At 41.3% G+C, this 27,112-nt stretch overlaps 6 protein-coding genes across 11 annotated transcripts; 3 read left to right on the top strand and 3 right to left on the bottom strand.

Moving 5' to 3' along the window:
* Nucleotides 1-37: 37 nt before the first annotated feature.
* mrpl37 (mitochondrial ribosomal protein L37) lies at nucleotides 38-3,755 on the bottom strand. Its single transcript, XM_027029899.3, has 7 exons — nucleotides 3,238-3,755; nucleotides 2,961-3,144; nucleotides 1,751-1,866; nucleotides 1,141-1,326; nucleotides 726-877; nucleotides 293-496; nucleotides 38-195 (listed from the first exon to the last, which is right to left on the bottom strand). The coding sequence occupies exons 1-7, from the start codon at nucleotides 3,611-3,613 to the stop codon at nucleotides 118-120; spliced, it is 1,296 nt and encodes a 431-aa protein (XP_026885700.2). The 5' UTR covers nucleotides 3,614-3,755; the 3' UTR covers nucleotides 38-117.
* A 10-nt stretch (nucleotides 3,756-3,765) lies between these two features.
* cdcp2 (CUB domain containing protein 2) lies at nucleotides 3,766-7,514 on the top strand. 4 transcript variants are annotated; one of them, XM_081723208.1, is made up of 6 exons: nucleotides 3,766-4,663; nucleotides 4,851-5,198; nucleotides 5,738-6,079; nucleotides 6,165-6,518; nucleotides 6,834-7,025; nucleotides 7,193-7,379. In XM_081723208.1, exons 1-6 carry the CDS (start codon nucleotides 4,597-4,599, stop codon nucleotides 7,234-7,236), a joined length of 1,347 nt encoding a protein of 448 aa, XP_081579334.1. In that variant the 5' UTR covers nucleotides 3,766-4,596; the 3' UTR covers nucleotides 7,237-7,379. The 4 variants fall into 4 exon arrangements, with proteins under 4 accessions (XP_081579334.1, XP_081579333.1, XP_026885676.2 ...); XM_081723207.1 differs by having other exon boundaries at nucleotides 3,796-4,663; nucleotides 6,309-6,518; nucleotides 6,834-7,012; nucleotides 7,193-7,514; XM_027029875.3 differs by having other exon boundaries at nucleotides 3,796-4,663; nucleotides 6,834-7,012; nucleotides 7,193-7,514.
* Nucleotides 7,515-7,527: 13 nt separating this feature from the next.
* On the bottom strand, nucleotides 7,528-10,525 carry tceanc2 (transcription elongation factor A (SII) N-terminal and central domain containing 2). Of its 2 annotated transcripts, none has more exons than XM_081723212.1 (5): nucleotides 10,427-10,525; nucleotides 9,441-9,579; nucleotides 8,904-9,045; nucleotides 8,621-8,817; nucleotides 7,528-8,096 (listed from the first exon to the last, which is right to left on the bottom strand). In XM_081723212.1, exons 2-5 carry the CDS (start codon nucleotides 9,540-9,542, stop codon nucleotides 7,902-7,904), a joined length of 636 nt encoding a protein of 211 aa, XP_081579338.1. In that variant the 5' UTR covers nucleotides 9,543-9,579; nucleotides 10,427-10,525; the 3' UTR covers nucleotides 7,528-7,901. The 2 variants fall into 2 exon arrangements, with proteins under 2 accessions (XP_081579338.1, XP_026885753.1); XM_027029952.3 differs by lacking the exon at nucleotides 10,427-10,525 and adding an exon at nucleotides 9,718-9,870.
* On the top strand, nucleotides 10,434-13,682 carry cdc7 (cell division cycle 7 homolog (S. cerevisiae)). The gene is made up of 11 exons (XM_027031791.3): nucleotides 10,434-10,573; nucleotides 10,701-10,787; nucleotides 10,981-11,116; nucleotides 11,208-11,301; nucleotides 11,403-11,545; nucleotides 11,767-12,004; nucleotides 12,153-12,245; nucleotides 12,343-12,527; nucleotides 12,663-12,745; nucleotides 12,874-13,023; nucleotides 13,111-13,682. The coding sequence occupies exons 1-11, from the start codon at nucleotides 10,477-10,479 to the stop codon at nucleotides 13,458-13,460; spliced, it is 1,656 nt and encodes a 551-aa protein (XP_026887592.2). The 5' UTR covers nucleotides 10,434-10,476; the 3' UTR covers nucleotides 13,461-13,682.
* Nucleotides 13,683-13,842: 160 nt separating this feature from the next.
* Nucleotides 13,843-19,951, bottom strand: glmna (glomulin, FKBP associated protein a). 2 transcript variants are annotated; one of them, XM_027031763.3, is made up of 19 exons: nucleotides 19,841-19,951; nucleotides 19,112-19,189; nucleotides 18,895-19,020; nucleotides 18,696-18,809; nucleotides 18,497-18,605; nucleotides 17,956-18,205; nucleotides 17,741-17,840; nucleotides 17,443-17,624; nucleotides 17,297-17,350; nucleotides 17,145-17,175; nucleotides 16,825-16,914; nucleotides 16,676-16,717; nucleotides 16,268-16,341; nucleotides 15,825-15,909; nucleotides 15,624-15,733; nucleotides 15,442-15,505; nucleotides 15,200-15,323; nucleotides 14,831-14,907; nucleotides 13,843-14,675 (listed from the first exon to the last, which is right to left on the bottom strand). In XM_027031763.3, exons 2-19 carry the CDS (start codon nucleotides 19,148-19,150, stop codon nucleotides 14,586-14,588), a joined length of 1,761 nt encoding a protein of 586 aa, XP_026887564.1. In that variant the 5' UTR covers nucleotides 19,151-19,189; nucleotides 19,841-19,951; the 3' UTR covers nucleotides 13,843-14,585. The 2 variants fall into 2 exon arrangements, with proteins under 2 accessions (XP_026887564.1, XP_026887572.1); XM_027031771.3 differs by lacking the exon at nucleotides 19,841-19,951 and adding an exon at nucleotides 19,738-19,816.
* rpap2 (RNA polymerase II associated protein 2) lies at nucleotides 19,870-26,812 on the top strand. The gene is made up of 12 exons (XM_027032438.3): nucleotides 19,870-19,993; nucleotides 20,162-20,204; nucleotides 20,374-20,488; nucleotides 20,610-20,708; nucleotides 20,885-20,950; nucleotides 21,035-21,123; nucleotides 21,209-21,244; nucleotides 21,343-22,324; nucleotides 22,628-22,719; nucleotides 22,995-23,075; nucleotides 23,642-23,710; nucleotides 26,594-26,812. Exons 1-12 carry the CDS (start codon nucleotides 19,942-19,944, stop codon nucleotides 26,760-26,762), a joined length of 1,893 nt encoding a protein of 630 aa, XP_026888239.2. The 5' UTR covers nucleotides 19,870-19,941; the 3' UTR covers nucleotides 26,763-26,812.
* Nucleotides 26,813-27,112: the final 300 nt, after the last annotated feature.

Here is a 27,112-nt window from a genome sequence, read left to right as displayed (position 1 = left end):
TGTGCTCTGACGTGACTGCAGAAATGGCACATACGGGTTGAGGGTTTTAGGGTTTATTTTTCCTCGTAAAATATTAAAATTATAAGTCTGGCAAAGCTGTTCTTGGTTTTTGGACAATCATGCAGCTCCGTTGAGGTACAGTGCCAGGAATTTGCTGAAGGTGTCAGGCTGATATCCTGACAAACCAGCAGGAACCTGAGAACCAAGGGGACAATATGGTCAGCTTACTCCCACACCCAGTCACACATGCTAAGTTAGAATGCAAGAGAACTGAATGTACTTAAGTATTTACCTGCACCACCTTCTTCTTGATCAGGGGGCAGACCTTGGCAAACTCGTACAGCGCCTGGTCAGCGTCCACCCAGACTAGGTTCTTCACGCCGCTGTCTGACTCGAGGGCTGTGGTGTTGAGCTGGAAAACCACAAACTGGAAGAGGCGGCCATTGGTAGCAATGCTCTGCACCACAATGGGTCTCTCCAAAACCTTGGGCTCATTCTGCATGAAGCAAACAGGGTAGTATTCAGAACTGCTTTGGGTCACTTAAAGATACTTAAAATACATGAAAGATATTGGAGCACTCTGCAGATGTAAATCACTTTTACTTAATCACTTTATGTTGCAAGCAAGATTAGCATATTCAAGTTCAGTCTTAATGGTCCACGCGATGCCATAAACATGCTATGCTACAGGAGCATCTATCCTTTCATGAGGTAGAAGCTCTTACTCCATACAGGGAACGAGCACGAGCCAGTGCGTTCCCGAAGGAAAACATGATCATCTTGGCCCGGAGCTGCTGGGGGTAAAGCTTAGGGGTGTTCCCAGTCTCCATCATGAAAATGGTATGTGCATGAGGGAAAGGGTAGTCCTCTCTGAACCCTACACAAACGCACAAAAAATATGCATGGGGCTTTCACTTGCGGTGCATGAAACCATTTTGATCTTTCAAGCTTGTGAGAACAACTAATTTTACTGTTTTAAATGAGAACTGCTCTGTATACAGTGTTACTATATTATATTCCCATATTATATTATATATTTTTGATTTAACTGACTATATGCAGTGCTGTGTTTTTTTTTTGTTTTTTTTTTATGAATGGTGTTTGACACTGCAGAGGTCAGGGAAACACAGGACCACTTGCCAGTGTAGTTCTCCTGCTGGTAGACATGGGTGTACTGCAGGTCAATGGTCGGGGAGATGGGGTAGAAGGTCTCCAAAACATGGTCAGCTGTGGCCTGGACCTCCTCCTCTCCGGCCAGCACTGCAAGTGGGGTGGTGCTGCTCAGCAAGAGGCCATTCTGGCCTCGGACCTGGAACAGATCCTCACCTTAGACAAAGCAGACAGATGGTCACTTCATTGGGGCTAGTCAATAATATCAAACTGATTTTTAGTGAAATTATCCTCTTTATATCAAGTCATCATAATTTGGTGTGTGTCATCAACTTTGTTTTGCTGGTGTGCTGTCTGGTGTTTCTCTTGCTCTTAACCAATAATTTGTCCTTAAGTTTTTAAAAAGTAACATGCAAATAAAATGGATCACTATTATTATTATTATTATTATTATTATTATTATTATTATGCCAAGATTGGTAACAGACATCCCATGGCTAGTTACAATAAAGGAAACATTCGGTATTGGACCATTAATCAATAAAGAGTTCTTTATGCCATGCCCTGCACAACAAATGTGTATGTAGTTTAGAACAAAAGCAAAATGATGTCTCCCATCCCGTAGCATAGACCCACCCACCTCTGGTCCAGCTGGCTGAGAGGCTGTATTTGTCTGCCAGCATCCTCTTGGCCAGGGCGGGATGAGTGACTTGCAGACCTCCGCACAGGTGGAGCAGGTTGTGCATGAGAGTGGGGCTGCAGAGGAACCATGGAGACCTGGATCAGAGACCGGTCAAAGGCCCTAGTGCAGGCATTACAAGCAATGCTTCTCTTTGCCTCTTGAAGCAGACCATTTGCCTGTCCGACACAGGATGCTCAGAGTGAAAGCGGCTTTATTTTGTACTTTGTGCATTTTGCACTTAACGAAGTCCCTAGGGAAATGACAGCTGGTTTTCGGCTCAAGACCTGGCCTTTATGGGTTCGGTGTCGCACAGGGCCACAGCTCAGAGAGAAACCGGTACGAGACAGTCGAGGCGGGAAGATCAAAAGGCCTCCAAAGGGCAGTTCTCCAGTGAGGCGGGGGAGGGGTGAGGCCTATCAAAGCCTTGGCGAAGAGGATCCCATGAATGGCAGGCCTCCCAGGGGCAGGATTAATTAATAAAGGCTTTTCGGTATGGCCCCCTGCCCATCAGGCAGACTGCTCTAGGTTTAATGATGGTCATTAGATTCAACACCCTGTCACAGCAGCGCCAGGCCAAATGCCACTCTCCATGCTCAAGGTGGTGAGCCAATTATGAAGCACTGGGCAAGGGGACAGTGGGCTGTGTGGGACAATATAGGACTGAAGGGGTGGTCCTCTCTTGTGACAAAGAGACGACAAAAAAAAAAACAAATTTAAATGCATTACATATTACATGCACTGATGTAACATTGTCAAAGTCCTTTTATAACATATGACAAACTTTAGAGAAACATCACTGAATCACTAGCTCTGCCGATTAAAGATGAAAGCTAATCTATGCAGTTGTGAATTACTAAAATCTAGAATCAAATCACTGAGTTTCTAAAATCCTTCACATTAAATATAAGACTTTGACATCTTGATCATTTTAGGGTGAAACAATCTCTGGATTCACTCTGCTGCTCCAATAATCCTATTTATTAGGACTTGCATGCAAATTCTACTTGGTTCTTCCCACCAGTCCTGACAAGTAGTAAGAACTTCAACTTGAGCTGCAGGGCAAATGTGTGTACTGCAATAGAATTATTTTGACCCTAGAGAGAGTAGTGTGTTAATATGCTGAATACATGGCTGGGGACAGATAAGCATCAACAGGTAGGGTACGCACCAGAAACGCTCTCGGCGAGGCCGATTTTCTGTCGTGTCCCAGAATCTGGCGTTGCTGATGGTATTCTGGACTCTCTCATCCTGATTCTCTATCTGATTTACTGGGTCCTCCACCAATGACAGGAGCTGAGCAGGAAACCCCTGAATGATTTTGGACTTTGTAAGCCACAAAGCTTGTCTCACACCTGAAGAGAGACACCAATAACGGTATTTATTGTCATTCTTTACAGACTCACCCATTTACCGATCAATTCGACCTAAAATAACTAGCTAGGTACCTTCCAGCACGTTTGTCCTCTGATTAAATATATAGCATGGCTTTTCTTTGTACAGAGGCATCTCTTCTTGTTTCGGCATGCGATACTGTCTGGGGTCGTTCCATCCTCGCTCCCAAACGGGGAACTTCGGCTTTGCCAAGCCGGGAACGTAGTGCATTCGTTCGGCATAAGTAATCCGTTCCAGTCCGGAGATCTCAGGTAGCTCTCGGGGCTTTTTCCTTGGAAGATTTTTTCCAGATAAGCAAGAACTTGTAGACAAGGAACGATGTGCGTTCTCTCGCAGCAGACAGAGGACAAACCTAACGTCTTTCGATGAACATTGCTTTGGAATCATTGAACCAGAAACCCCTAAACTATGCAGTGATGCGTTAAACATCTTTCAAATCATATGCCACAAATTTCGAAAGGCTGAGACTGTATATTTATAAAGAGCATACTATATTGTGCAGAGCTCGCCGTGACAGTTCAATCATTTTCCTTTAGGAGGCAGCCATATTGGTACGCAAAGACATGTGGGTAGAAACACTTCTTCTTCTAAGACTATAGGTTCAAATACGTTAACTAGCTTGCTTTTTACTGCCATCTTCTGGTTAGAACAGGTTATGAATAATGCAGTTACCACAACGTATGCTTTGAGCGCCACTGTTTTAAATTTTTTAATTGATTTGCACTAATAGTCCATAAGACGCAGGATAGGTAATATTTGATTTACCTAACTGTGCATTGAAATAACAAAGACAAACAATCGTTGAAATCCAAATTAAGAGCATGGTATCACACTCCTCTGTGTCAATGGTGACCGATACCTCATCGCTGCTGCTGTGGCAGAATTCGTGGTGACATCGTGACAGGACTCCTCTTTGAAGTAATTTCCGGCTCAGATACCCACTCGAATACAGCGACAATGATTTACATCAGTGCTTTTTATAGCATGTGCCTGAGTCCACACAAGAGCGCCAAATTTTGACATTGTTGGTCGAGTAAACAGCGATAATAACTGAAGAAGGCTCAGCCATGTTCTTCTTGTTATCCGCATGTTTCTTTAGTTTACTCCTGTCAGTTCCCTAAAAGGGCGGCATGTGTATGGCACGGGCATTAACATTTCATGTCGATTCTCGAAACAGTGACATGACAAGCCAACCTTGTGTATTTGATAGCGCTCCTTAAAATTTTAATTAGAAGGTGAAGGCCCCCTATTAGATTCCACATTCATCCTGCGAATGGAGCTCTAAGTTTTGTGTTACGTCTGCCGTTACCTCGAGCTTCCTTTCACAGCTTTGACATAATTCCTGTTCTTTCTCACTTGCGCCTTGTCCGCGGTGCATGAAGTCTGACATAGATTGAAACGATTGTCACAACATGGGCTTAAGGATTGCTATTTGCCTTAATCTGTTGTGTGTTTTTGGCAAGGTTGCATCCAGGAAAGGTAAGACTTTTTTTTGTAAAAAGTGGATAAAGAAAAGCCACTAAAATATTTGTGCATCACAGGTATGTTTACTGTAGATGAATGTCACAATTCCCTTGAGAGTGTCTCTTTGCTTTAGAACAGATTAAAAATAAATTATCTGTTGAGAACTATTATCCATGTGTCCCTTACCTGAATTTTCATTTAGGTGTTAAATGTGGAGGAATCCTCTCTGCAACCAGTGGCAACATATCAAGCCCTAATTTCCCAGGACTGTACCCATATAATGTCGAATGTGTCTGGCTGATAGTGGTCTCCGAGGGGTCCTCTGTGCTGTTGACGTTCCACCACTTTGAGCTGGAGTACCATGCAAACTGCGCGTATGACTACATCAAAATCTACAACGGCATCTCTGAGGGTGAGGGCAACCTGCTGGGGAAGTTCTGCGGAGACACAGCCCCGCCTCAGTTCAGCTCCTCCTGGAACATCATGTCCATTATCTTCCATTCCGACCGCCATGTGGCCCATACGGGGTTCTCTGTGGGATACAGGAAAGGTGATGTTTTGTTCTTCTTTAAGAGGACCTCTTCTTTAAAACATTGGAGGGAGAGGATTTTTTTCTTTTGACCAGTAGGGTAGAGGTGGCACAAGTAAGCAAACACACACAAGTACACAGAACATGTCACGCGCTTCAAAAACCATAAACCAAACTGTCAGCATATGGAGCAATGGCCAAGAATGTACACAGGCAGAAATCCATGAGTAGAATTCACAAAAAGTAAGGGACATTTTGCTCCTCTAATGATAAAAATTGCTATCTACATTATGCGCACCAGGGTTTCTGGGTCTGAGAACATATAACTAAAGCCAGTCCAAATCAAAAAGTGCCAGAAGATGCTGCAGGTTTCTGACCCAGCAAACGGATGTTAAATTGCGCCAGTGCAATGTGATTGTAGATGATTAGTTTATATCTCATGCACCTCTTTTGCCGGCTGTTTTTGTTTGTTTATTTTTTACCCCTGATGGAGAGGAGGTCTGATTGGAACAGTGATGGTTAAAACTTACTGATACGTTTTCCTCTTTTCTCTCGGGCAGACACGTGTGGTGGCGTGTTGACAGGCCTCTCGGGGGTAATATCTAGCCCAGGCTACCCACTTGAGTACAGCAACAATGCTGACTGTTCATGGACAGTGCATGTGTCCAACCGCAGTGTGGTCAGCCTGGTCTTCCTGGACTTCCAGTTGGAGAACAATGAAGGATGCAATTTTGACTACATTGCTCTCTTCGACGGGCCCACTGTTAAACACCGTCACCTTGGGAATTACTGTGGCAACGCCCGGCCTCCCAACACAGTAACCACGTCAAATCAGTTACTAGTTGTTTTTAAGTCTGACTTCAACATTGGAGGGAGAGGATTTAAAGCCTACTACTACTCAGGTGAGATCATACGCCGCCCAAAAGATCTTTAAACACGAACACTTGTTACAATTTTGGAAAAATAGATTTTCTTTGTTTTTGTAAGGTGAGTGTCAGCAAGTGCTTAAAGCTATCAGTCGGAACTTCACCAGCCCTAATTATCCAAACATCTACCCCAACAACATCAACTGTCACTGGACCATCGCACTGGCGCCTGGGTACAGAATCAAGCTCTTTTTCCCCATCATAGAGCTGGAAGACCAGAACAGCCTGACCAATATGTGCGATTATGACTCAGTAGCTGTCTACGATGGAGACAGCGAGACAGACCCTTTGCTGGGATGCTGGTGTGGAACGCAACAGCCTCCTTTTTTGACTTCGAAGACAAATAAGCTACTAGTCGTCCTTAGGACTGATCGGAACTCAGCTTTTATGGGTTTCATCGCTTCTTACACAGGAGGTGGGATGTCTGCAACACATAACCTTTCAGGCATCTTGGAGAATATGATTGTGTTGGACAGGAGGTGATCGCACATAGGTCACCATACTTCCTCTAAGATAGTGTTGAGTGGATGGCGGGCTTCATCAGTATGAGCCAGTTCTTTCTGAGCTTTAAATATTCAATCAAACCCCTATGGTATCTGTTTTTTACATTTCTGGCTAGTGCAATGAATAGCTTAAAATGGCAAGTAATTACATTTTCTCATTTCAGTCAGGAAGCAGCATTTATGTACCTTATTCTATTATCACAGTGCTCTTATGTTTTGTGTCCCAGTTGTCCCAGTCAATGTAACCTGCACTAGAACGGAGTTTCAAATTCAGATATCCCAGCAGTCTTTGCCCCAGCTGGATCGTGAAAGTGTGTATCTGGGAAATCCATCCTGCTCATCCCAGATGACAGCAACAACCTACAAGATTCTGGCCCGCTTCGTCAACTGTGGAACAGCTGGTCAGGTATCAGTTCCTGGCAAGTGATTGTAGATTTTCTGCAATATGCACAAAGCACTTCCTGCAGTCAGTGGTTTTTTGTTTGTTTGTTTTTAAAGATTTCTGGGAGTCTAAGCTGTTGTAGTGCACTGGAACTATACAGGGCCTTCTCATTTCTACATAAACCTCCTTTTGCACTTTCTGCAGAAACGGCACAACATCACAATGCTGGTGAACACTCTCTACATTGACTTCTCCGACGGAAAACAGGAGCATATTCAGGAATATGAGGTGCAGTGTGATGCCCAAAGGAAGGTGGCCATGATCAACATCATCTCAGTGGAGGAGCGCATCCGCATGAACGAAGCCGCTCGCCTTGCGGAGGTGGCCAGTAGTCAGGGGAACGCAGAGAGCGTGGAGGCCGAGCCTCATGAGACCAGCGACATCGTCTTTATCAGTGTGTGTGTGCTGGCTGTTATTCTCATGCTAATCGCCATTGTGTGGCTGCTTCTTCTTTAGAGACTGGACATTCAACTACTGGCTTACAACTTCTACATTTTTATTTTTTAAGTCTTTTATGAACAGCAGATGGAACCAAAAGAATGCATGTTGTATTATTACAGTAGATTTCAATATGTTCTTTTTTTTTTTGTATACAGATTGGGAAGCTAGAGGTCATAGTGTGCAATAATATGGACACCATCAAAATCCAGCCCTATAAAGACAATCAAATGGTCCATTTGATGCATTATATGTGCAGAGTCATTATTAAGAAGTTACTGCTAAAAAGTATTTGTAAAAATTTTTGTATAAAAAGTGAAGGCAAACAAATTATTCTGTTGAATTCCATATTCATCATGCACCAATGAATGTTAAAATCTACTTTTTGAGGTTTCCAGTTTGTTCTGTCACAATCTTACTGCTTCTTTTTGTGACTGCTCACAAATATATTCACAGGCATTTTACCATCTTTAACTTGTGCTCTCACATCAGGCTTGTGTTTGAGAGCAAAGACAATAGCTCTCACAGTCCTTCTGTATGCTCCACTAACAAGCCGAGTGCTCTGGTGAAACACCTCTCTTTCTATGTTTTCAACCAGTCCATGATTAGCCTGGAGAAGCAAGGAGAAAAAAATGATTTCCATGATTCCATGACTTTTGTTCACCATTTAGTCAGATTTATAGGCCGTTTCTATTCACTGTGGAAACTCACAGGTTATTTTGTGCGGTTTAACATCTCACATAACCTGTTTCAATATGCCACACTTTTACCATTTCACTTTGCTCCGAAGACAAATTATCCAGAGTTCCTTTTTTGGTAGAAAAAATATTAACAAAAGACCTTTTTATATACTGCATAAGTTCCAGGAACTAATGTTAATGAATGTTAACAAATGATAATGCATGTTGATGTTTTCAATTATAAAATCATAATCGCCTTTAATTCTATAGTATGTGGCAGGCATAGGAGATTTTACACCAAATCTCAGACCCAAAACAAATACTATTCAGGTATATTAGTTGAAATCAAGCTGAAATAAAAATCTAAGAGCTAATAACATGTTCTGCAAAGCTTAGATAACTGCACTGTTACACACGACATGCATATTAATTTTAGACATGCTGTAAAAAGTACCTCCAAACCAATGCTGTCAGAGATGAGTTTTACTGCATTGCTCCTGAGTCCTTCAGTCTGCTTATCACAGTGAACCTCTATGGATGGTTTGTTCGCATTCTCCTCTATGAATGTTCTCCAGTGTGTGTAGACCTTCCGTGCTAAAGACTGCACTTCAGTATCTGGATGCTCTTTGCGCAGTTTGTTAACTGTGTGACCTAAAAGAGTAACAGTACTTTTTAAAATGGTGTTTTGAATCGATTAATGTATATTCTGTGTGCATTATACACTGGTTTGTTCTTACCAATTTTGGTCGACTTTAGTACTTCCTGCGAAGGTACTTTCTTATCAAGCTCTCTCAGTGCCATTAACATGTTCTCCTTGAGCTGCCCAGGCAATTCAAGAATGGACTTGAACCTTTCAATGTCCTCGATCACGACCACTCTCTGAGAAGACACAAAACAGTTCACACAATGCCGAAGCAAGGGAACTGTAGGTTAGTGATGGTGTCATGGTGGTTAGCACGTTTGCCTTGGCCTCTTGGGCTTGAGTCCCTATCTGGGTGAAGTTTCCATGTTCTCCCTATGTCTGTGTGTTTCCTCCGGGATGTCTGGTTAGTCGCATAGTCCAAAAACACGGAGGTTAGGTTGATTGGATACTCTAAATTGTCCTGGTTGTGTGTGGTTTCTGATGGAGAGTACGCTGTGTGCAAATTGGCCGCCGCTTCTGATCAGGTGTGTGAATGTGTAAAATAAAAAATGTAAAAAATAAATATTTTGCAACTAATAATAATCGGTTACAACCTCGAAATAGCTAGTTAGCAAATAGCTACAGAGCTTACCTTTAAAGACTCCAGTGTTGCCTGACGGTATATTCTCTCTCGACGCTTTGGTCCCTGTTTTGCATGATCTTCCTTTGGAACACGCAGGACAAATTTGTCCATTTTGTTTTGTCTTTATCGTCTACTCCCTTGTAGCTAGCTAGCAGTTAGAATGTTAGAAAGGATGAGCATGCAACCAGTTAAACTAGGTTAGCTGCATTAGCTAGCTAGCTAGCAAACTTACATTAAAATATAAAATACTAGTATTATTTCACATAAAATGTATTTCTAAACTCACACTGGAAAACTTTATAACCGTAACCGTGGGTTTTTCGTTGGACAACTTTACTTGGATTTAAAGAGCTGGGTATAAGATGACCATGTTTACCTCTACCCAGATTAGTAACTAACTTGGCTGCAATTAGCGGAAATGTAATAAAAGTTTCTTGCTATAAAAACTGCTCAGTTGTCTAACGTGATTGTCATACACACATTCTACCAAAAATACCCACAATATATTAAAATAAATTAGAAATATAAGCTAAATAGATGATACAGACACAGTTTTAACTGCAATAAACAAAACACTCTTCATTTGAAAATTTGCATTATTTGTCCGAATATCCCTCACGTGACCAAGACCTCAGTTTAAGCGCGAGTTTTTATACAAACTATCCTCACAGAAGTGTCTTTTATAAACGTAAGTGCCATTGGTATCTTTGATAATTGCTTTTACAAGTAATGCAACTAAATAATAGGAGTACGTTTTGTTAGCTGTGTAGTTTCGGCGAATTTTGAAAGTTAGCTAGTTAGCAAGGTACCTGTAGTTATCTAACCGCTAGCGTTAGCCAACTAGTAAACTATTGGCTAGCTAGGTTAATATGGCTAGCAAATGCATTAGCTGTGTAGCTATTTCGACTTTTCTTCTTTTGTCTTTTCCTATTTAATGACTCAGCTCGCGCTAATTTTTCAAAACATTTGTTTGTTTTATTTATTTAGCAAATTACCACGTTTTCAGGCGGGATACTCCAAGGACATCGCCTAACGTTAAAGCGGAATGGAAGCGGCACCGTCGACTCAAACGAGCAGTACAAAAGGTCTTCAATCTGGCAAACAAATAAAAGACCACAGTAAAGTTAAACGTAAAATTCCCCGTAAGTCTATGGCGGCTGCGTTTTCTACTTATTTATGGTTATATAATAACTGGGAGACTGTTGTTCAATGTTAGTTTTATAGGTGGTTGCTCTACCGTTAAACATTTACTCGTGCTGTTTCGTCCAGGGGATGTTGAAATGGACATTGAATACCTGTATGAAGTTGTGCCACAGCTGTCGCGAGTTTTCAGAATTACTGACAAAATTGGAGAAGGTTTGGAACATAATTCTGTTTTCTCGCTGAAATATATAATAATGAATTCGTTTTGGCTCACTGGGAGCATTCTCAAATTTATTATTATTGAGTATATTAATGTTGTATTGTTAATCATTCTTATAAGTTGGGAACGTTTGCCTCGATCTGTATGGGCATGCCATGTGTACTACTTTATCCGTTACACATTCAGGAACTTTCAGTTCAGTCTACCTTGGAGAGGCACAGATAACCAGTGGTAAGAGAGAGAAGTTTGCCCTTAAACATCTTATTCCCACAAGCCACCCGGTGCGCATAGCTGCAGAATTGCAGTGTCTAACTGTTGCTGGGTGAGTACTTCACACGGTAGCAGGCTCTAGTAAAAAAAAAAAAGAAAGAAATATAATTAAAAGTGGCTTAATGTTGCTGTCTATCCTGCAGTGGTAAAGAAAATGTGATGGGAGTCACTTACTGCTTTAGGAAGGACCACCATGTGGTGATTGTTATGCCCTATGTAGAGCACCAAGCCTTTGTGGTAAGTAGTGCAGAATTCTCCCTATAACTTTAATCCCTGTAATTGCTTGCCTTCTCTTTGTACATGTGATTGCATGTAATCCAAGATCTAATTTTCTCTAGGATATTGTTGGCACACTGAGTTATGAGGAAGTGCGACAGTACATTTATCATTTACTCAAAGCCTTGAAGCATATACACAAGTTTGGAATTATCCACCGTGACATAAAGCCAACAAATTTTCTGTACAACAGGCGGGAAAAGAAGTATGTGTCTGATACAGTGCCACAGTTATCACAGTTGCATGTCAACAAACAGATATCTACTAATATTTAGTGTCTCACACAAATACTAATCTATAATAGAATTGTACAATCTAATCAATATATGAAAATATTATATACAAGAGTTGGTCATATTGTTCTAGTATTACATTCACCTTAACATTAAACAACAAAGGTAACCCAATTCCTTTCCTTCTGCCCAGGTATGCACTGGTGGATTTTGGGCTTGCGCAGGGCACTCCTGACACTCAGATACAGTTGCTAAAGGTGCTGAAAGCTAAGACTCAGAGAGGTGATGGGTCTGCAGGCAAATGTGAGGACACACTGGGGAAACAGGCACTAGTACCCTTACCACCCAACAAGAGGAGTCCTGTAGGCCATTCATCCACAAAAGCTTCAGCAAAAAAGCCATGCCCGTCCACATGCATGAAGCACGGCAAGGTGTCTGCACATATTCAGATCTATTGGGGCCGGGTGTTGGTGTGGAGGAACACTTGATCACGTTTCCGTTTGTCTATTTTGGGGCAGTCTCGCCAGTTTTTGCTGACTATTGGTTTGATTTTGAGACGTTTTTGTTTGTTTTTGTTAGGAATTGATGGGACTTTGTAAGGCATCTCGTTCTGTATTTGGGGAGAGAAACCTCAACAGCATAAACCATAATAATCTCACAGATAAAATCGAGGTTAGGATTTTTTTTACTCAAGGTTTACTCATTTTAATCTGATACCATTTAAAATGCTTTACATAATGCTTCACATTCAAACATGTTTCAATTTCAGGGACACCTGGTAAAACCATCAAAGGCAGTTGAGATCACTGCACGCAAGCTTGCTTCCAGTAAACGCCGTGTTCTCTCCACAAGAGGCCCAGCGACCAGCCAGAAGCCAAAAGATGTGGCACTTAACCCACCTCTGACATGCAATTGCTACATGACTGACCGCATCTGTAACATTTGCCTGTCCAGGTAAGACCATGCAGAATACTATCCTTACGGTTAATTTGTTTCACTAGTACTGTGGTTTGTATTTAACAGGAATTCTACATTAGATTGATAATTAACAGTACTATGGAACTTGACTCTAGTATGTATGTTTTATAGGAAACAGCAGGTGGCTCCAAGAGCTGGCACTCCAGGCTTCAGGGCTCCAGAAGTTCTGACCAAGTGCCCTAATCAAGGAACAGGTATGATGTCATCCATGGTACCATGTCATTTGTCATAATATATAACATGAGAGCTAGGTATTGATATGAGTTGCAGAAATGTATTTACCTCAGCAGTAACGTTTTTGGGTTTTGTTCCTTCCCCACAGCAATTGACATGTGGTCAGCCGGTGTCATTCTGCTCTCTCTTCTGAGTAGCAGGTATCCGTTCTTCAAAGCCAGTGACGACCTAGTGGCCTTAACTCAAATCATGACCATTCGTGGTTCTAAAGAAATGATGCAGGCTGCGAAAAAGTTCGGTATGTATCCATTTTCCAACAGTTAATACTGGCTGTCTGTTTTGATGGTTTCCCTCTTAAGTTGATTTCAGTGTTATGGCAATACAGGCAAGGCTGTGGTGTGTAGCCGTGAGCTCCCTCAGCTTGACTTGAGGATTCTCTGTGAGACCCTCAGGGGTGTTCACCCCTGTGAAGAAGACTCACTGCCAACTGAATTCCAAGCCTCCCGGCATCCTGCAGATACAAGACAGGACCTCACTGACTCTGAGACACAGAGCAGCCAGTCTCACACTGACAGTATCAAAAGCACAGGATGGTCACGGGATGGGGGATGGGACAGTGTTCCTGATGATATGTATGACCTGTTGGACAAACTTCTAGACCTGAACCCAGCAACAAGGATAACTGCTGCTATGGCTCTGCGGCATCCAGTCTTTAAAGACATCAGTGATAAGTGAATAGTATTGACAAATGTCTGTCCAAAGGACAGAATCAGAATCCACAAATATTTACTCCCCTTCAACCACTTCTTTTTAAGTCCAAAACTCATTGGGTTTGCTATTTCAAGTTTTGCTCTATATATAAAATGGTACATATGAAGTGCATTAGTTATGTAATATTTTGTATTTAAATTTTTTTTTTTTTTTGTCAAGTTTCACAAATAAAGCAAAAGTACTCAATCTGGGTTTTACTGAGGTATTTGATACATAACATTGCCTAGAGTACCACTAAGTGAACTGTGACAAATTTAAATAAACATTTCTTAGGGACATCTGTTTTGCCTTATTCTCTAGAATAAGGATGAGAATCTAGTGAAATTAAAATCATTTGGAGCCTGGCTTTGTAAAATAGGATTTTTATTAAATGCCTCAATGCAAATATTTACATGTTGACTTTCACAAACATGTTCTTGAATTAATTTTTAAGCACCAACGTATTTTTCACCAGAGTCATCCCACACTGGTGGGGTTCGTGAAAGCATGACTTTTTTATGCCTTGAGGTTTACTTTTTAATCTTGTTCTCCTTGATGCCTAATTTCAGTTCCATCTCTGCAAGAATGAATTATAGATATTTACAACTTTAATTTACAAATGCTCATGTGTTCTACAAAAATACTTGTCTTGCATAAATATTTACTGAAGGAACTGAACAACTGTCCTTAGGTTATGTGTTTGGAGATGAGGGTTTTCTGTTCAAATCCACAAGAAATGTGTCAATTATTTGTCAAGGTAATTACCATATACAGTAGATAAGAGATTAGACTTGAAAGATTGTGACAATTATGACAATGCAGTTGACTATCTATGGAAAATTCTTAATACAGTAAAAGTGGTTTGTTGATTTTATATACATACTATACAACATCTACTACAAATGCTTCTGATGGGAAGGAGAGGCATGTCATGGCAAACTACAGACAACTAGACCAGAGTAGATAAAAATCAAGATCTTATGTTTTAATCTTTGTTGGATGTCTTTACATTATATTGTCAGAGGTTTGTTGACAAACAGCTTTTTCCAGAAGAGGAAACATTTAAGTGGAGGGCTTGCTGGGCTCTTGCTTCAAGATCTGACCCCATGCCTATAGCCTGCCTTTGGCCTCAGCAATCTCCTCGATTCTCGCCAGGACGCTCTCGATCAAATCAAACGTGAATAGGGCAGACTGCAAGACCTGGAAGGGAAAATGTGTTGCATTACGTCATATGTAGTGTGGCTTACTGCTTTAGTATAGTGAAAATGAAATACGCTGGACGAAAAGCTTCTTTCAGCCGACCAAGGGTGAAATGGTAATGTGGGCCTATAAGAATACACAAAGCAAACCTTTACCTGGGTTTGCATTTCAGGAGTCATATGGGGTATTTTCTCACTGCCTAATGAAACTGTACAGACTGGTGATTTAGATCCTGCAAAAAGTACACAGATGACAAACATCATGACAAATAGTGATTTTGAAACAATAAAAATATCTATAGCTCAAAACTTGTGCAGGGTATATGGGGTTTTTTTGGGGGGGGGGGTGAAAATTGGTGATATTCAATTATTTTAGGGGTTTTTTAACTTGTTTTTTAAAGCATCTATGTGGATCATGTGCACTTAAAATAGTAAAACAACTTTCACACAAATACACAAAATGCTCTCTGCATATGCTGTTAAACTTTGATTCAAGCTCTGTCAACTGACATTGAAACCTCTCACCTGTTGTATTCTCCTTATTCCTCTTCAGCTCTGCCTCATAATGTGCTCTGGACATGTTCAAGGCTGTCCGTAGTGGCTTCAGGTAATTATCCTCTATCTTGTACAGCTCAGTCCATATCCCTGTCTGAGGAGGTGGGTCAAACTATCAAGACCACTGGCAATCTGGGAAATGTAGTGTATTTCTGTGCATTACATATTTTTGTTCAGAACAGCTTTGGAGTGCTGCTGTAAAGAGGCCTCACCTCATTCTCCCATTCTTTGTCTCTGATCAGTAGGTAGCGAAGGAGGTTCAGCGATTCCATGATCCTACATTGGCAAAAAAAAAAAAATTAATTCAAGATTCTTTTCTCTTTCTCAGAAATAAGAAAAAGGCTAAATGTGGATGAATCCACTTTAGCAGATGGATTTTTTTTGGGAGTGTCACCTATCTAAATTGTGTAGCAGGTCAGTTTCTGGTCCTTGAGGAAGACACAGGACTTGCTGCAGCAAAGGAAGTAGATGTTTACCAAGGAACCACTCATTCCCATTACCTGGCTAGGGAGAACAACACAGAAACAATGTCCACGCTGAACATGTCACTCCAAAATTGGTAGATAAATTAATGCCATCATCTCTCTAAATATACCTTCAAGGCAAAGTCAGTCTGGTTTTTGATGTTTTTAATAATGTATCCCTCCACTCCAGCATGGCCACTTGTTTTGAGCATGCATCTGAAATGAGGAAATAGTGTGTTAATTCTGCACCTGACATTCTGCTGAAATTAATGGAATTGTATCAGAATTCTTTCACTGCAATATTTACATTGATGGCATTTAGTTGACGCGTTTATCCAAAGAGACTTACAATTATGACTGAGTACAATTTGAGCATTCGAGAGTTAAGGGCCTTGTTCAGGGGCCCAACAGTAGCAACTTGGCAGTGGTGGAGCTTGAACCAGCCACCTTCCAATTACAAGTCAAGTACCTTAACCACTGAGCTACCACTGCCCAATATTAGAATTCAGTTAAAATGTGTGGTAGTTCTAATCTATAAAAGTGGGCATCTATACACTTTGCCAGACCTACTCACCTGAAAAACTTGTACTTAGCCTCTGTATTCAGTTTGTCAATGCTCAGCTGGAATACTGATAATCCTTTAGTCCTCTGTGAATAAATACAGACCACACACCATTTATGATGCATTCATTTATAATACATTTATAACACATGTATAACTTGTTTATAAACCATAAAGGCATTTGTGGGGGCTTATGCTGGCAACTGTAGACAATGTAATCAACATGTTACAGTGTTACATCTGCAACTGTTGACACAAGCATTTTTAAATGTTTATATAAGATCTACCAGTAGTTTATGTAGGTAATTGCTGTATGACTTCATAAATATTTCAATCATTAAGTAGAAAACTTCAAACAAACTATTACCAAAAAAGGTATATGGTTTGATATTACAGTTATTGTAAAAATGTTTGATTTACCAGATTCTGAACTGGAGATAATGTCATCACTTTTATGACATGCTGAAAAGAGATGCAAACACAGTAAAGGAAAACAAATTACATATGATACATCACAAAAAGAAGGACAAAATATGTCAGAGACTTATTTAACATGGTGCCTTCATTACCTGTGGAACACTAAAAAATGTTTTTAAATCCAAGAGGTCTACCGGTAGACTGCTGTTCTCAAGTCTCACCAGAGTCTTCTCATACAGTTCCTGTGTAGACAAATTTTCCTCATTCCAAATAATTTGTAAATTATTCAATACTACAACAAAATTTATAATGAATTCTATTTAAACAGAACCCTGAGCAAGGCCCTTAACCATCAATTGCTCAAGTTGTACTCAGTTATATTTCTAAGTCGCTTTGGATAAAAGCCTCAGCTAAATGCCATAAATGTAAATATCTTAATGTATCTAGTATATTTTGCAGTTATTCTTCTTACCAGTCCTTTCTGCAACCGTGATTCTTCAGTGCTGTTATAGTGAAACCAAATTTAGTGTCAAGCAAGAAAAAATTAAATACAACAAATAATCTCCAATAAAAATAAAAGATGATTATGATTAGATGTAGGTATTATAGGAATGAAATACGCACCTGCTTAGCAAAACCTCTATGTATTCCATGTTGCACTGCATGACAAAAACTGGGCTGAAAAAAAGTACATACAGTGCTATGAAATTCAAATGAGGCAACTGAACATCCTACAATTATCTCCTGGGTGTCATTTTGTAACTCTTTACCTCAGAACTGCAGGGAAGATGTCCATGGCAATGTGCTGCACAAAAAGTAGATGGGCCATGCTGGCCAAAGATTCTTTAGGATACCTAACTTCTTCCTCAAGAAAGCCAGGCACCTCTCTTTTCCGCAAAATGCTGTGGCCCAGCAAATTAGGGAGGGACTCGCCGATACTGTTCAGAATGACCTAGAGAAAGAGGCATGACATCTCAACGGGATGGTGGCTCATATGATTGCTGAGCACAACGTCTAGAAATAAGCCCAAAGCAAGAATATCTGGGGTTTTTTTTGTTTTTTTTTTACCAGGATCCCTGTGGCAAAATCCCTGAGAGGAGACTTCTCCAACGTGTCTGCATCTTTGAGCTGCACCTCCAAAAGCGGCTCACATAAACTCTTCATACAGCTGCAAAAGAACAAAACCATTCCTACAATTCCGTAAACACATGTATAAGATTGCTATATGAGGTCTTAGTTTTTCTCTTATCGCAATCTGATCCACCTTTGTGTCAGACACCTACAATTTCAGTATCTCCACCCTAAGTTCGTTCTCCCTGGACATGCCATGACTGTCCCTGGCATCTGCCTTGATCTCCTCTACGAAGGGACTAACAAAGCCCAGCAGCTCCACGCAGCAGCGGCACAAACCGAACACGTCGTCCTCCTCCTGCTCTTTGCTCAGGGGCACAGGAAGCCTGACCATCTGGCTGAGGAGGGTGGACAGGGCCATGCCCACCGAGGAGGCTTTCTTCCTGCCCAGCTTCAGCAGCACTACAGGGTGGCACAGCAAGGGACACGAAATTATGACCTCTTTTAGGTTACTGGTCAGGATCAATGATTAAGCAATGGTTCACCTCAGGTGAATAATTTGTATATGTACGCTCCAGAGGCCTTTTTTTAAACCATTGTAGCAAATAATCATATGTATGACATTGTCAGTAATCACTTTGATGAATTTAGCAGATTAAGATGGCTGTTTCACTGCAAAGAGCCCTGGACACTGGATTACAGGTGGATATAGGAACTGAAGACACTAGAAATGACAGACCACAGTATGTTCACCTGTCTGCAAGGGCTTGAGTAGAAGGATGATGGTCTCAGCAATGACACCTGAATCTAGTTGTTCAATCTGCTCCAGTAGGCCAACCAGGAGCTCTTTAGGACTACAGACCTGACATAGAAATACATCACAGGGTGCTCATCGTGGAGGAGAAAAGACAGCCAATCAATTCGTCACAGTTGAGAAGGTGGCAGAGCAAACCTCCAATAAATGCGTGAGGATGGCATGACAGTGAGGGAGATTCTTGTCTTCCTTCTTCAGGAGGACCTTCACCAGAGGCTCTAACAGGTTCCATCCCATGCATCTAACAATATTCTTTAGTGAAAACAGAAAAAGACTGTTTTCTGAATCTGGCCTCCATGATCATGTCAAACATTGAGCATATTTAACATATTTTTACCTTATTTTTCTCATCAATGACAATACTCAGAACTTGTGCACTGTCGCCTTGTTCTATACAGGTTTGCCCTACAGTCTGAAACAAGTCAAAGTCAGCTGATGAGAAGTTTCCATCCTGAATGGCTTGCTAAAGAGAGAAAAACGAGAGAGATCGTTAATACAAAAATGAGTCGGAGATGCCAAATTTCAATCTAGTTTAAATATATCCTCTAACTTACACATCTCTGGACGACATCACTGAACTGCTCTAATGCCATTCTTAATGCATTCTTGGCTTCTTTAACGCAGGCTGCCTACTGAGTGATGAGAATTAACAAAATTATCATTTGATGCGGAGTATCATCCTAAAATAATTTTAAATGTGCTCCGCGACTGGCTTTGTCTGAAATGTAATCCGCTGCAGCATTGTATGTGAAATGAACATATCACTTTACGTGGCGTTTACGTGACAAAGTTTAAGATGTCGGTCTTATTGAAATGTCTATATCCACAACATCGCTTAATTATGGGTACAGAAATAAAACATGAACTGTAAGCATCATTTCGGAACATAATTTTGAAGTAACTGAACGCCCTATGTCAAATACATAATATAGTTTCATGCAATTAAGCTAAACTCGAAGGTTACCTTTATGAATGTATGTAACGTCAAAAAATATTTAATAGTCTACTGCAGATTTAAAAATTAACCGATATAAATTTTTATTTTTCATCTAAGGCTGCTAACATAGCTAGCACTATTAATCTACATAGCTAGCCAGCTTTGCTAGCTAACAACTTGATAAACACATGGTGTACATAAAAATAGCAATCCTTTCATGAAAGATTTCTCTATAACACTAACCTACATGATTACAAATGTAATGCAGACGAACGCAATTTTAGTGAAAGCTACTGAAAAGCGGAAAAGCCAGAGCAATATTACGGCTTGTGAGTTAGTTACACACCTCTTTCCCTTCGTTTTGGACCAAACATGCCACTTTGCTCTTGCCGTAGCGTAGTGACGAAAGCGGAAACAACCCACCAGATTGTTTTGATAGAAGAAAGCATGGAAGCAGGGGAAATGAGACTGACCCGCTCATCTAAAGCCAAGAAAAAAGGTAGTTTAAAGGAACGTAATTATTTTTAAATATCTGGCTGTTTGACCCATTTGTACTAGGCAATGTGCAGCAAGCTGTCTCGCTAACGTTATGTAGCTATCATATATATTGCTTTTTATTATATATCTAATTTCCTTTAAGTCTAGTTTTATGTGTATTAACCTACAGGTGGAAAATATCAGGCGAGGTCAGCCGTAGAGGATGCTAAGAGGTAAGGTATGGCAGTAATCTTTGCAGCTAGTAATGTTATTAACCCGAAGATAGCTAGTTACCTTATTAGAGATCTCCTTGTCGTATAACTTATGTGTTGTCTGTATGTAAAAAAATTTAAGGTATCCTGTTGCAAGTTATCCCCTCACAGCGTGCAACCTTTTTCACAGGAGAGAGGCTTTGAACGAGACCCTGAGGGAGAAAGTCGAATTAGAGCGGAGGGCTCTTCATGTTGTGGAACGGTTGCTTGACAGTAATGTGACGGAGGATTTTCTTATTGACTGCGTGAGCGCGCCAGATAATTGACTTATAATAAGGGTCGCACTAAAGCGAACAGAGCAGTTGTACTTTATGGTGTTCCCTCTTCCTTGCTGACTAAGAAAATTTTGTGCATCATCTGCTTCAGGCACGACTGATCACTCCAGCTAGCTATAGAGATGCGGTGGAAGAACGCTCCATTGTTAAACTCTGTGGCTATCCTATATGCCCCAACAAACTGACCGAAGTAGGAACCTTTTTAACTAGCAGTTCTATGAAATTGCAGAAGCACCTATTAAGTCACTATATGTGTGGTGATGGATGAGAGTTTTTTATTTGATTGTGGTCATATGGCTACTGTATTGTGTGATTGTTACTCGTTATAGTCTCATTAATATAATGAATGTGTGTTCAATATTGCAGGTTCCTACTCAACAGTATAAAATTTCCACGAGGACAAATAAGGTGTATGATATCACCGAACGTAAGGTATCAAAGTGTGCAGAGAGAAGATTTGTGGTTGATGACTCTTCTTGTTCCTTTTTTAAAATAGTATTTTTGTGTCTGTTTCAGTGTTTTTGTAGCAATTCCTGCTATAAAGCCTCAAAATTCTTTGAAGTCCAGATATCAAAATCGCCACTGTGGCTGAGAAAAGAGGAGAGGTAGTATGATGACATCATTCTTATTCATTATTATAAGAGTTTGTTGCCACTATGAACAATGATGTGTGTTTTGTTTTATAAATAGACCTGCTGATGTCAAACTCATGAGGAAGGAAGATGGGTATGTTTGCACCATTTTCTTTATATATTCCCAGAAAATTAACTCAAAGATAGGTTGTAGTGCGCTCATAGTCCCTTGCCCTGTTCCCCCATGCTCAGAGGGAGCTCGGGGCAGGAGGTGCAGCTGACAGACAGAGCGGTAAGCGCAGGAGAAGTCGAGAATCCTGTTACAGAACCGGTCATTCATCTCGGGGATTTGGCCAGTGAGAGCAGCAGCAGTGATGAGGAGCAGGACTTTGTGTCCAGTGTGCTAGCTGGGCAGCGGGCGCAGAACCGGGTACACTGGGGAGAACTGCCCAAGCGCCATGGCAGGAGTGAGAAGGACCAGTCACACCAAGGTGACATGAAGGATGCCCAGGCCTCATGTCTACGACCAGAGAAAGAAAGTGGCGGGCCATCACAGTCCTACTCAACACCACACGGTGACTCATGCATCTATTCAGCCCTGCAGAGTAAAGTCACACCAAAGGAATGTGTCGTAGAGCAAGCTAGGGAGCTTTTAGACCAGTGTGCGCTGTCAGACAGCTGTACCTCAGCGGTCACACCACAGGTCCCTGTTACTGGTGCACTTCAAAAACTTAGTGATGTGAACACAGATGCCAGAAACACTCCTGACTCTGGCCTAAACATCTGCCAGGTGGGCATGAGTAGGAGAGGAGCGGCTCAGCTCAGAAGCCTTTGTAAGAACCACACGAGAGCAAAAGCAGAACCTCCATCAGTCAAGCAAGACCTGCTAAAATACCTCCGGTACACTCTGAAGGAATGGAGAACTGAGGAGACTATGAGGTTCCTCTATGGACCTGACTACACCTCTCAGACTGAGGCCACACCACCCAATGAGGAGGAGGAGGAGGAGCTGGATGAAGATGACTTGGAAGATGTCGAGGAAGAGATGGGGAAGGTTGAGCCTAAGCAGTGTGGGGGGTGTCGGGCCAGACCCAATGCCACAGCGCCCGATTACAGCACTCTGCAGGAAGAGGCGGAGCTTCTGAATCTCAGGGTGCAAGAGTTCTACAAAGGAGTCTGTGCTCTACCTGAGGAGGTCGAACCTGATGCTGTGGAAGAGGATAAAGACACAGAGGTGAGCAGTTCCACATCATTCATGTGCCACATGGCTGGACCTCTCCCGCCCAGGGCTTCCTTGAGCTCACCTAAAACAAATCATCATATTGTCCTTCTCATCTGGATTTGGATAAAGTTGTCCTTTTTGCATAATAATGCACTATAAAGGCGCCCGCCATTAGATACAAATGAAGCATGCTTTTACATACAGAGGCCTGTTGTGGGCAGTGCAAACAAGTGTTTGAGACACCATCTCATCTGAACCTTTCCAAAGTTGCACCGATTTGTAATGGCTTTTATGATTGACTGTATGCTTCTGCAGGACGGTGATAAGGGCCTTGCTCTCCCACTGGTGGATTCTCATGCACAACGTGTAATCCAGAAGCGTATAGTCGTAGAAAAGCTCACCAGAAGGTCTCTATTCAAAGTTTTTATTTTGTATGTCCTTCAGTATTGGTGCATGCCATAAAGATATTATCACAGGCTAGATATTATAAGAGAGTGTTGTGTGCCTTTTTTAATGTTTAAATTGAGACCAGTGTCTTAAAATGGTTTAACAGTGTGATGTTCACAGAATATAATAATAGAAAGCACTTGCGTGAAACTGTGAAGGAACTTGTGAAGGAAAGCAATTGCATTTTGGTAATGTTGCTTCCATTGTTGTCCTGCATGTTCATTTCCTTTTCCAGCTTAAGTGGCATTGTGGGGACCCTGCATCTAACTATGAGCGAGATTATCAACGACATCAACAACTTGGTCAGGACTTTTAGGTGAGCCATTGTGTAATATTATTATTTATTTTTTTTTTTTTCACTTATTTGTACTATTTTGAGTAGAGCCTTAATTCCATTTATGGCAAGCTGTGATATACAGTTGATTATCAATGCATCCACTATACAATAAGAATATATAGAATGCACATCTATGAAAACCATCAGAGGGACCTTGAACTGTGAGATTATTTCAATCTTCACACGGCCTAGAATAGTGATTGGTCATAGAGGTGGTGTCAACAGGAAGTTGTGGCTTACACTTTGTAGATGATTTACCGTGGGCTCCGAAGGGGCACTTCACGCTTAGATTGAAGCAGCTTCCAGGAATTCTACTGCTGTTGCTGAGGGCCACTAAATCTGAACCTGGCACACAAAGGCACCACACCAATTAAAGGTGTTAAAATTTCCTAGTTTCGGAGATCTCCAGCAGCCTGTCCTATAGCTTTTACTGTAATGACTCACATCCTATAGCTAATTCATAGAGCTTATTTTGACTCGCTGCTGTAATGATGGTTTTTGAATTCCTCTCATTAATGAGATCATACCTTGTTATGTTTTAACAGGTTCACCAGCGTTAACATTATTCACAAACCTCCTGAGTGGACCCTGATTGTAGTAGTTCTTCTATCAGTGTAAGTCTCTTTATTCCTCAGTGTTCAGGAATTATTCCAATTATGATCTAATTAAGTTAATATTGATAGGATAGTGTTAGGATATCCTAGTGTAGGATAGTGAGAGATTATCTAATCACATTTTGTGTCTAATAGAAAATGATGGATATCAAATAATTTCTTTTTCTGTAGTAAGCAACAGGTGAGACAAGAAGGATCAGAAGTAGAAGCATTTGCAAAACTGTTTTGAGTACTGCGTAAACGAAATTTCCCTATCAACCGATGGCCACTAGTATATATAATCTCACATGGGAAAGTCCTGTCCTGTGTTGGCATTCGGGAGTGGAAAGGGCTCTGATTGTTGGCCTGGAGATGGTGTTTTTCGCTGTATATGAAGCGGACTACTGATTGCAGGTTTATTGCAGCTCAGTGACCTGCTGTGCCGACAGCAAAAGTATGTGCGGGATGGGCTGACAGCTGGAGTGCAGGGCTTTAAGGGAACCTGGCTGAGGAAATCAGGGAGCATTGTTTTCCCTGCAGGAACAGCCACTCAGTAAAGCCATTTACACCAGAGTGATTTGTGTGCGTGTGGTGCAGTGCATGTGTAATGTGTGTACATTGGAAGGAGATTGAGAAACATGGAGCTTGTCTTGTAGTACTCTTAAACATAATAACATGTATACAAGCCTTTGAAACCTCTTCAGTATTTATAATTTTGTAGCTGTAGTGCATTTTCAGTGTTTTTAATATCATTGTCAGATACCTTAATTAGGGATCACCCATGGGTGATCATTTATATGAACTGACCTTGACTGAATTGCTTGCTTATTGTTCATAGACCTGTATCCATTGGTGATCAGGTCTATGATGGACAGTGGGACTTTCTCATAACCATCTCTGAAGGCATACTGTCGATATATCAGAGAAAAAAAGCAACGGGAAGGTGGCTTGTGCGTGCGCTTTCGGGTGTGTCAGAGGTGGCTCCAGGGTGCTGTTTGCACAGCAACAGGTGGTGCATGCGACTTCCCCAGGTTTTATGAAGGCTGTGCAGAGCTCCGGCGGCCGCGGGCCCTGCCCGCAGTTCCGTATTGCTCCCCGACTGAGTCAATAGAACCCCCCGCTACCACCACCCGACTGCCCGGTCTACCCGGACTGCCCCCGGGGGCCAGCGGCATGGGAAACATCCCACCTGTAGAGTTGTTCCAGCCACTCTGGCCACATGCTCTGCACAGCTGCTCAAAAACAAGGCTCTGATTTGCTGTTTACTGGCGTGGTGGACAAAGTCCAAGCAGATCACTTTATACACTTACTTGTGAAGGAGGCCATTTATTTTTTAAAAATGATACAAAATGCTCATTGAAAAGATGCTAAATGGTTCCTGGATCATTCCGATGTTTCCCAATGAGATTATGATGATCACGTCTGTGTGGTTTTCCTTCTGTGTAGGCTGCAACACTTATTTTGTGTTGCTGGATAACAGGTAATTATCAGTCTGCCCTGTTGTATTTTCATTGTTAAGAAAAATGTATGCATTGCAGTAGAGTGGCGAAAAAACACAGTGATTAAAGTCGCAGTATGCAGTGTATATGACGAGCGCATTTTGTATGGCTGTAGATGGCCTTTTTTTCCGTTCATTAATAATTTGGTTGTGGGCCTCTCTTTGCCTGATGTCAGGCGTGCAGTTAGTTTGTGCTGTTTTGTCTGAGCTTGCTGAATAATGGATAGAGCTCCCGAAACGCTAGAGCAGGTGGAAACCGAGACGTCGTGTCACCCTTTACGTCGAGAGGGAGATGGGTAGAGAGGTGATTTCATGCACGCGTGCTGCAGTAGTGTCTGTAACTCAGTGATTTTTATCAGACTGGGGGTGGGGTGGGTGCGCTGATCTCACTAGTCTCTATAGTGGTGGAGTTTGTCTTGCTCAGAGAGGGCTCATATTTTTAAATGAATTTAGAAAGGTGTGAACAGTTTTAGGTTTATTGCTTGTTTATGGCCTAATTAGCACCTCCTGGAACCTCATTGATTCTGCCAGTCTCCTTCCTGGTTTTTTTTTCTACCCGTTATATTGCAGTTGTCCTGCCATGAGCTGATATTATCAAAAGCTCTTATACTTGGTATGAAAGTGAAGAAATCTACTATGTTGTAATAATAATGATAATAATCAAGCTACCTTTTGTCTTTTTTTTTTTTTTTGCACTATGCAATTTTGGATTTGACAGTGTTGTTGTTTGCACTCTCTGTTGCAGTCCAGATGAGATGTGTTCCCTTTTTGAGTCCTGGCTGAATCTTTGCTGTGTGTGTTCATAGAAAACTATTGAACATGTTTGTTTTTAACTGGTAGTTGACAAGCACATTAGCAGACCCAAACAAGTGCCCAGTGCTACATGTGGCCAGGTGTCCCCTGAACACAACTAGCTGCATTCACATGTAGAAGACACTGCCAAGCTCCTGCCTCAATGCCACTGTGTCACTCAGTTGGTGACTGATCATGAGTCTAACCAAACTGGAGGCTTAGCGTTTTTCTCTAAGCACGCTGAGGTGCTTTACAGTACTACATGTGTAGTTCTTTGAACACGTACCGGAGGATGGAGGCACACCACTCCCCAGGTGGAGTTCAGTGGGGCTTCCTTGTACTAGTTGAGAAATCTACAACAGATCTATGAGATTTAGCTACCAAACTGAGACAGAAATTGACATTTTCTCATCCTACAATCTATCAGTGTTTATCTTTAAAGGTTATGCTTTGTCGCCAAATTTTGAGATCACTTATTGAAACCATTAATATACAGCAACGTGCTCCGTAGTTTTTCTGCTGTCTCCAGAAATCATCGGCATACTGTTGCTGCAAGACACGTTGTCTTTATGCACGTCTTTTAAATGTTTGATGGTGCTTTTTCTGTTGGTCAGGTTAACAGAAGTGTCACCACTGCTGAGAGAGTCCATGGCGAAGCCCTCTTCAGTGGAATACATGTCTTCACTCATGAAGGCACTTGGACTTACAGACCAGGATCTGCAAAACTTAGTACTACTTTTCAAGCCTAACGGACAATTACCCTCTGCCCACTTGGATATGTAAATTGCTGTATTTTGAGGGGAAAAAAATCTAAATAAAAACTTTTAACTTTAGCATGCATCATCTGTTAACTGCTTTCCTTTTAAGTTAAGACTTTCAGGGTTTTTGGTCATTACTCCACCTTAAGAAAAGTGAATGCAGTTCATGTGAAATGCAAAAACTTACCTGACTTACTCAAACATGATCTGCAGCCTGAATTGAACGATAACTTGTTTATCACAATTGACATCTTACAAAATTTCTTACGTGAAAGTTGACCTATTATGCATTTCATTGATCCCTTAGCAGAAACAAATTATAGTCTATTGTATCTGAAAAAGGATAAAATGTAGATGATGGGCTACTTAATAACC

Source organism: Electrophorus electricus, chromosome 11 (genome assembly GCF_041902795.1).
Source record: "Electrophorus electricus isolate QZ-2024a chromosome 11, ASM4190279v1, whole genome shotgun sequence".
NCBI lineage: Eukaryota > Metazoa > Chordata > Actinopteri > Gymnotiformes > Gymnotidae > Electrophorus > Electrophorus electricus.
The sequence above is the reverse complement of the archived record's forward strand: the minus strand, read 5'-3'. Positions and strand labels throughout refer to the sequence as shown.

Bases quoted from the DNA above. Each gene is read 5' to 3' on its own strand.
- mrpl37 (XM_027029899.3), bottom strand. From the start codon at position 3,613: ATGTTTAACGCATCACTGCATAGTTTAGGGGTTTCTGGTTCAATGATT. The intron at 1,867-2,960 runs GTGCGTACCCTA...GTTCCTCTGCAG, and splicing joins CCTCGCCGAGAGCGTTTCTG to CCCCACTCTCATGCACAACC. The intron at 878-1,140 runs GCAAGTGGTCCT...GCGTTTGTGTAG, and splicing joins CCAGCAGGAGAACTACACTG to GGTTCAGAGAGGACTACCCT.
- cdcp2 (XM_027029875.3), top strand. From the start codon at position 4,597: ATGGGCTTAAGGATTGCTATTTGCCTTAATCTGTTGTGTGTTTTTGGC. The intron at 6,080-6,164 runs GTGAGATCATAC...TGTTTTTGTAAG, and splicing joins TAAAGCCTACTACTACTCAG to GTGAGTGTCAGCAAGTGCTT. The intron at 7,013-7,192 runs GTATCAGTTCCT...CACTTTCTGCAG, and splicing joins ACTGTGGAACAGCTGGTCAG to AAACGGCACAACATCACAAT.
- tceanc2 (XM_081723212.1), bottom strand. From the start codon at position 9,542: ATGGACAAATTTGTCCTGCGTGTTCCAAAGGAAGATCATGCAAAACAG. The intron at 8,818-8,903 runs GTAAGAACAAAC...TTACTCTTTTAG, and splicing joins ACTAAAGTCGACCAAAATTG to GTCACACAGTTAACAAACTG. The intron at 8,097-8,620 runs GTACTTTTTACA...TTGCTTCTCCAG, and splicing joins CTGACAGCATTGGTTTGGAG to GCTAATCATGGACTGGTTGA.
- cdc7 (XM_027031791.3), top strand. From the start codon at position 10,477: ATGGAAGCGGCACCGTCGACTCAAACGAGCAGTACAAAAGGTCTTCAA. The intron at 10,574-10,700 runs GTAAGTCTATGG...TGTTTCGTCCAG, and splicing joins AGTTAAACGTAAAATTCCCC to GGGATGTTGAAATGGACATT. The intron at 10,788-10,980 runs GTTTGGAACATA...TTACACATTCAG, and splicing joins TACTGACAAAATTGGAGAAG to GAACTTTCAGTTCAGTCTAC.
- glmna (XM_027031763.3), bottom strand. From the start codon at position 19,150: ATGGCATTAGAGCAGTTCAGTGATGTCGTCCAGAGATGT. The intron at 18,606-18,695 runs GTTTGCTCTGCC...TTTCTATGTCAG, and splicing joins TCCTCACGCATTTATTGGAG to GTCTGTAGTCCTAAAGAGCT. The intron at 15,910-16,267 runs GTGAGTAGGTCT...TCCTCATTTCAG, and splicing joins GCTAAGTACAAGTTTTTCAG to ATGCATGCTCAAAACAAGTG.
- rpap2 (XM_027032438.3), top strand. From the start codon at position 19,942: ATGGAAGCAGGGGAAATGAGACTGACCCGCTCATCTAAAGCCAAGAAA. The intron at 20,709-20,884 runs GTAGGAACCTTT...TCAATATTGCAG, and splicing joins GCCCCAACAAACTGACCGAA to GTTCCTACTCAACAGTATAA. The intron at 23,076-23,641 runs GTGAGCCATTGT...ATGTTTTAACAG, and splicing joins AACTTGGTCAGGACTTTTAG to GTTCACCAGCGTTAACATTA.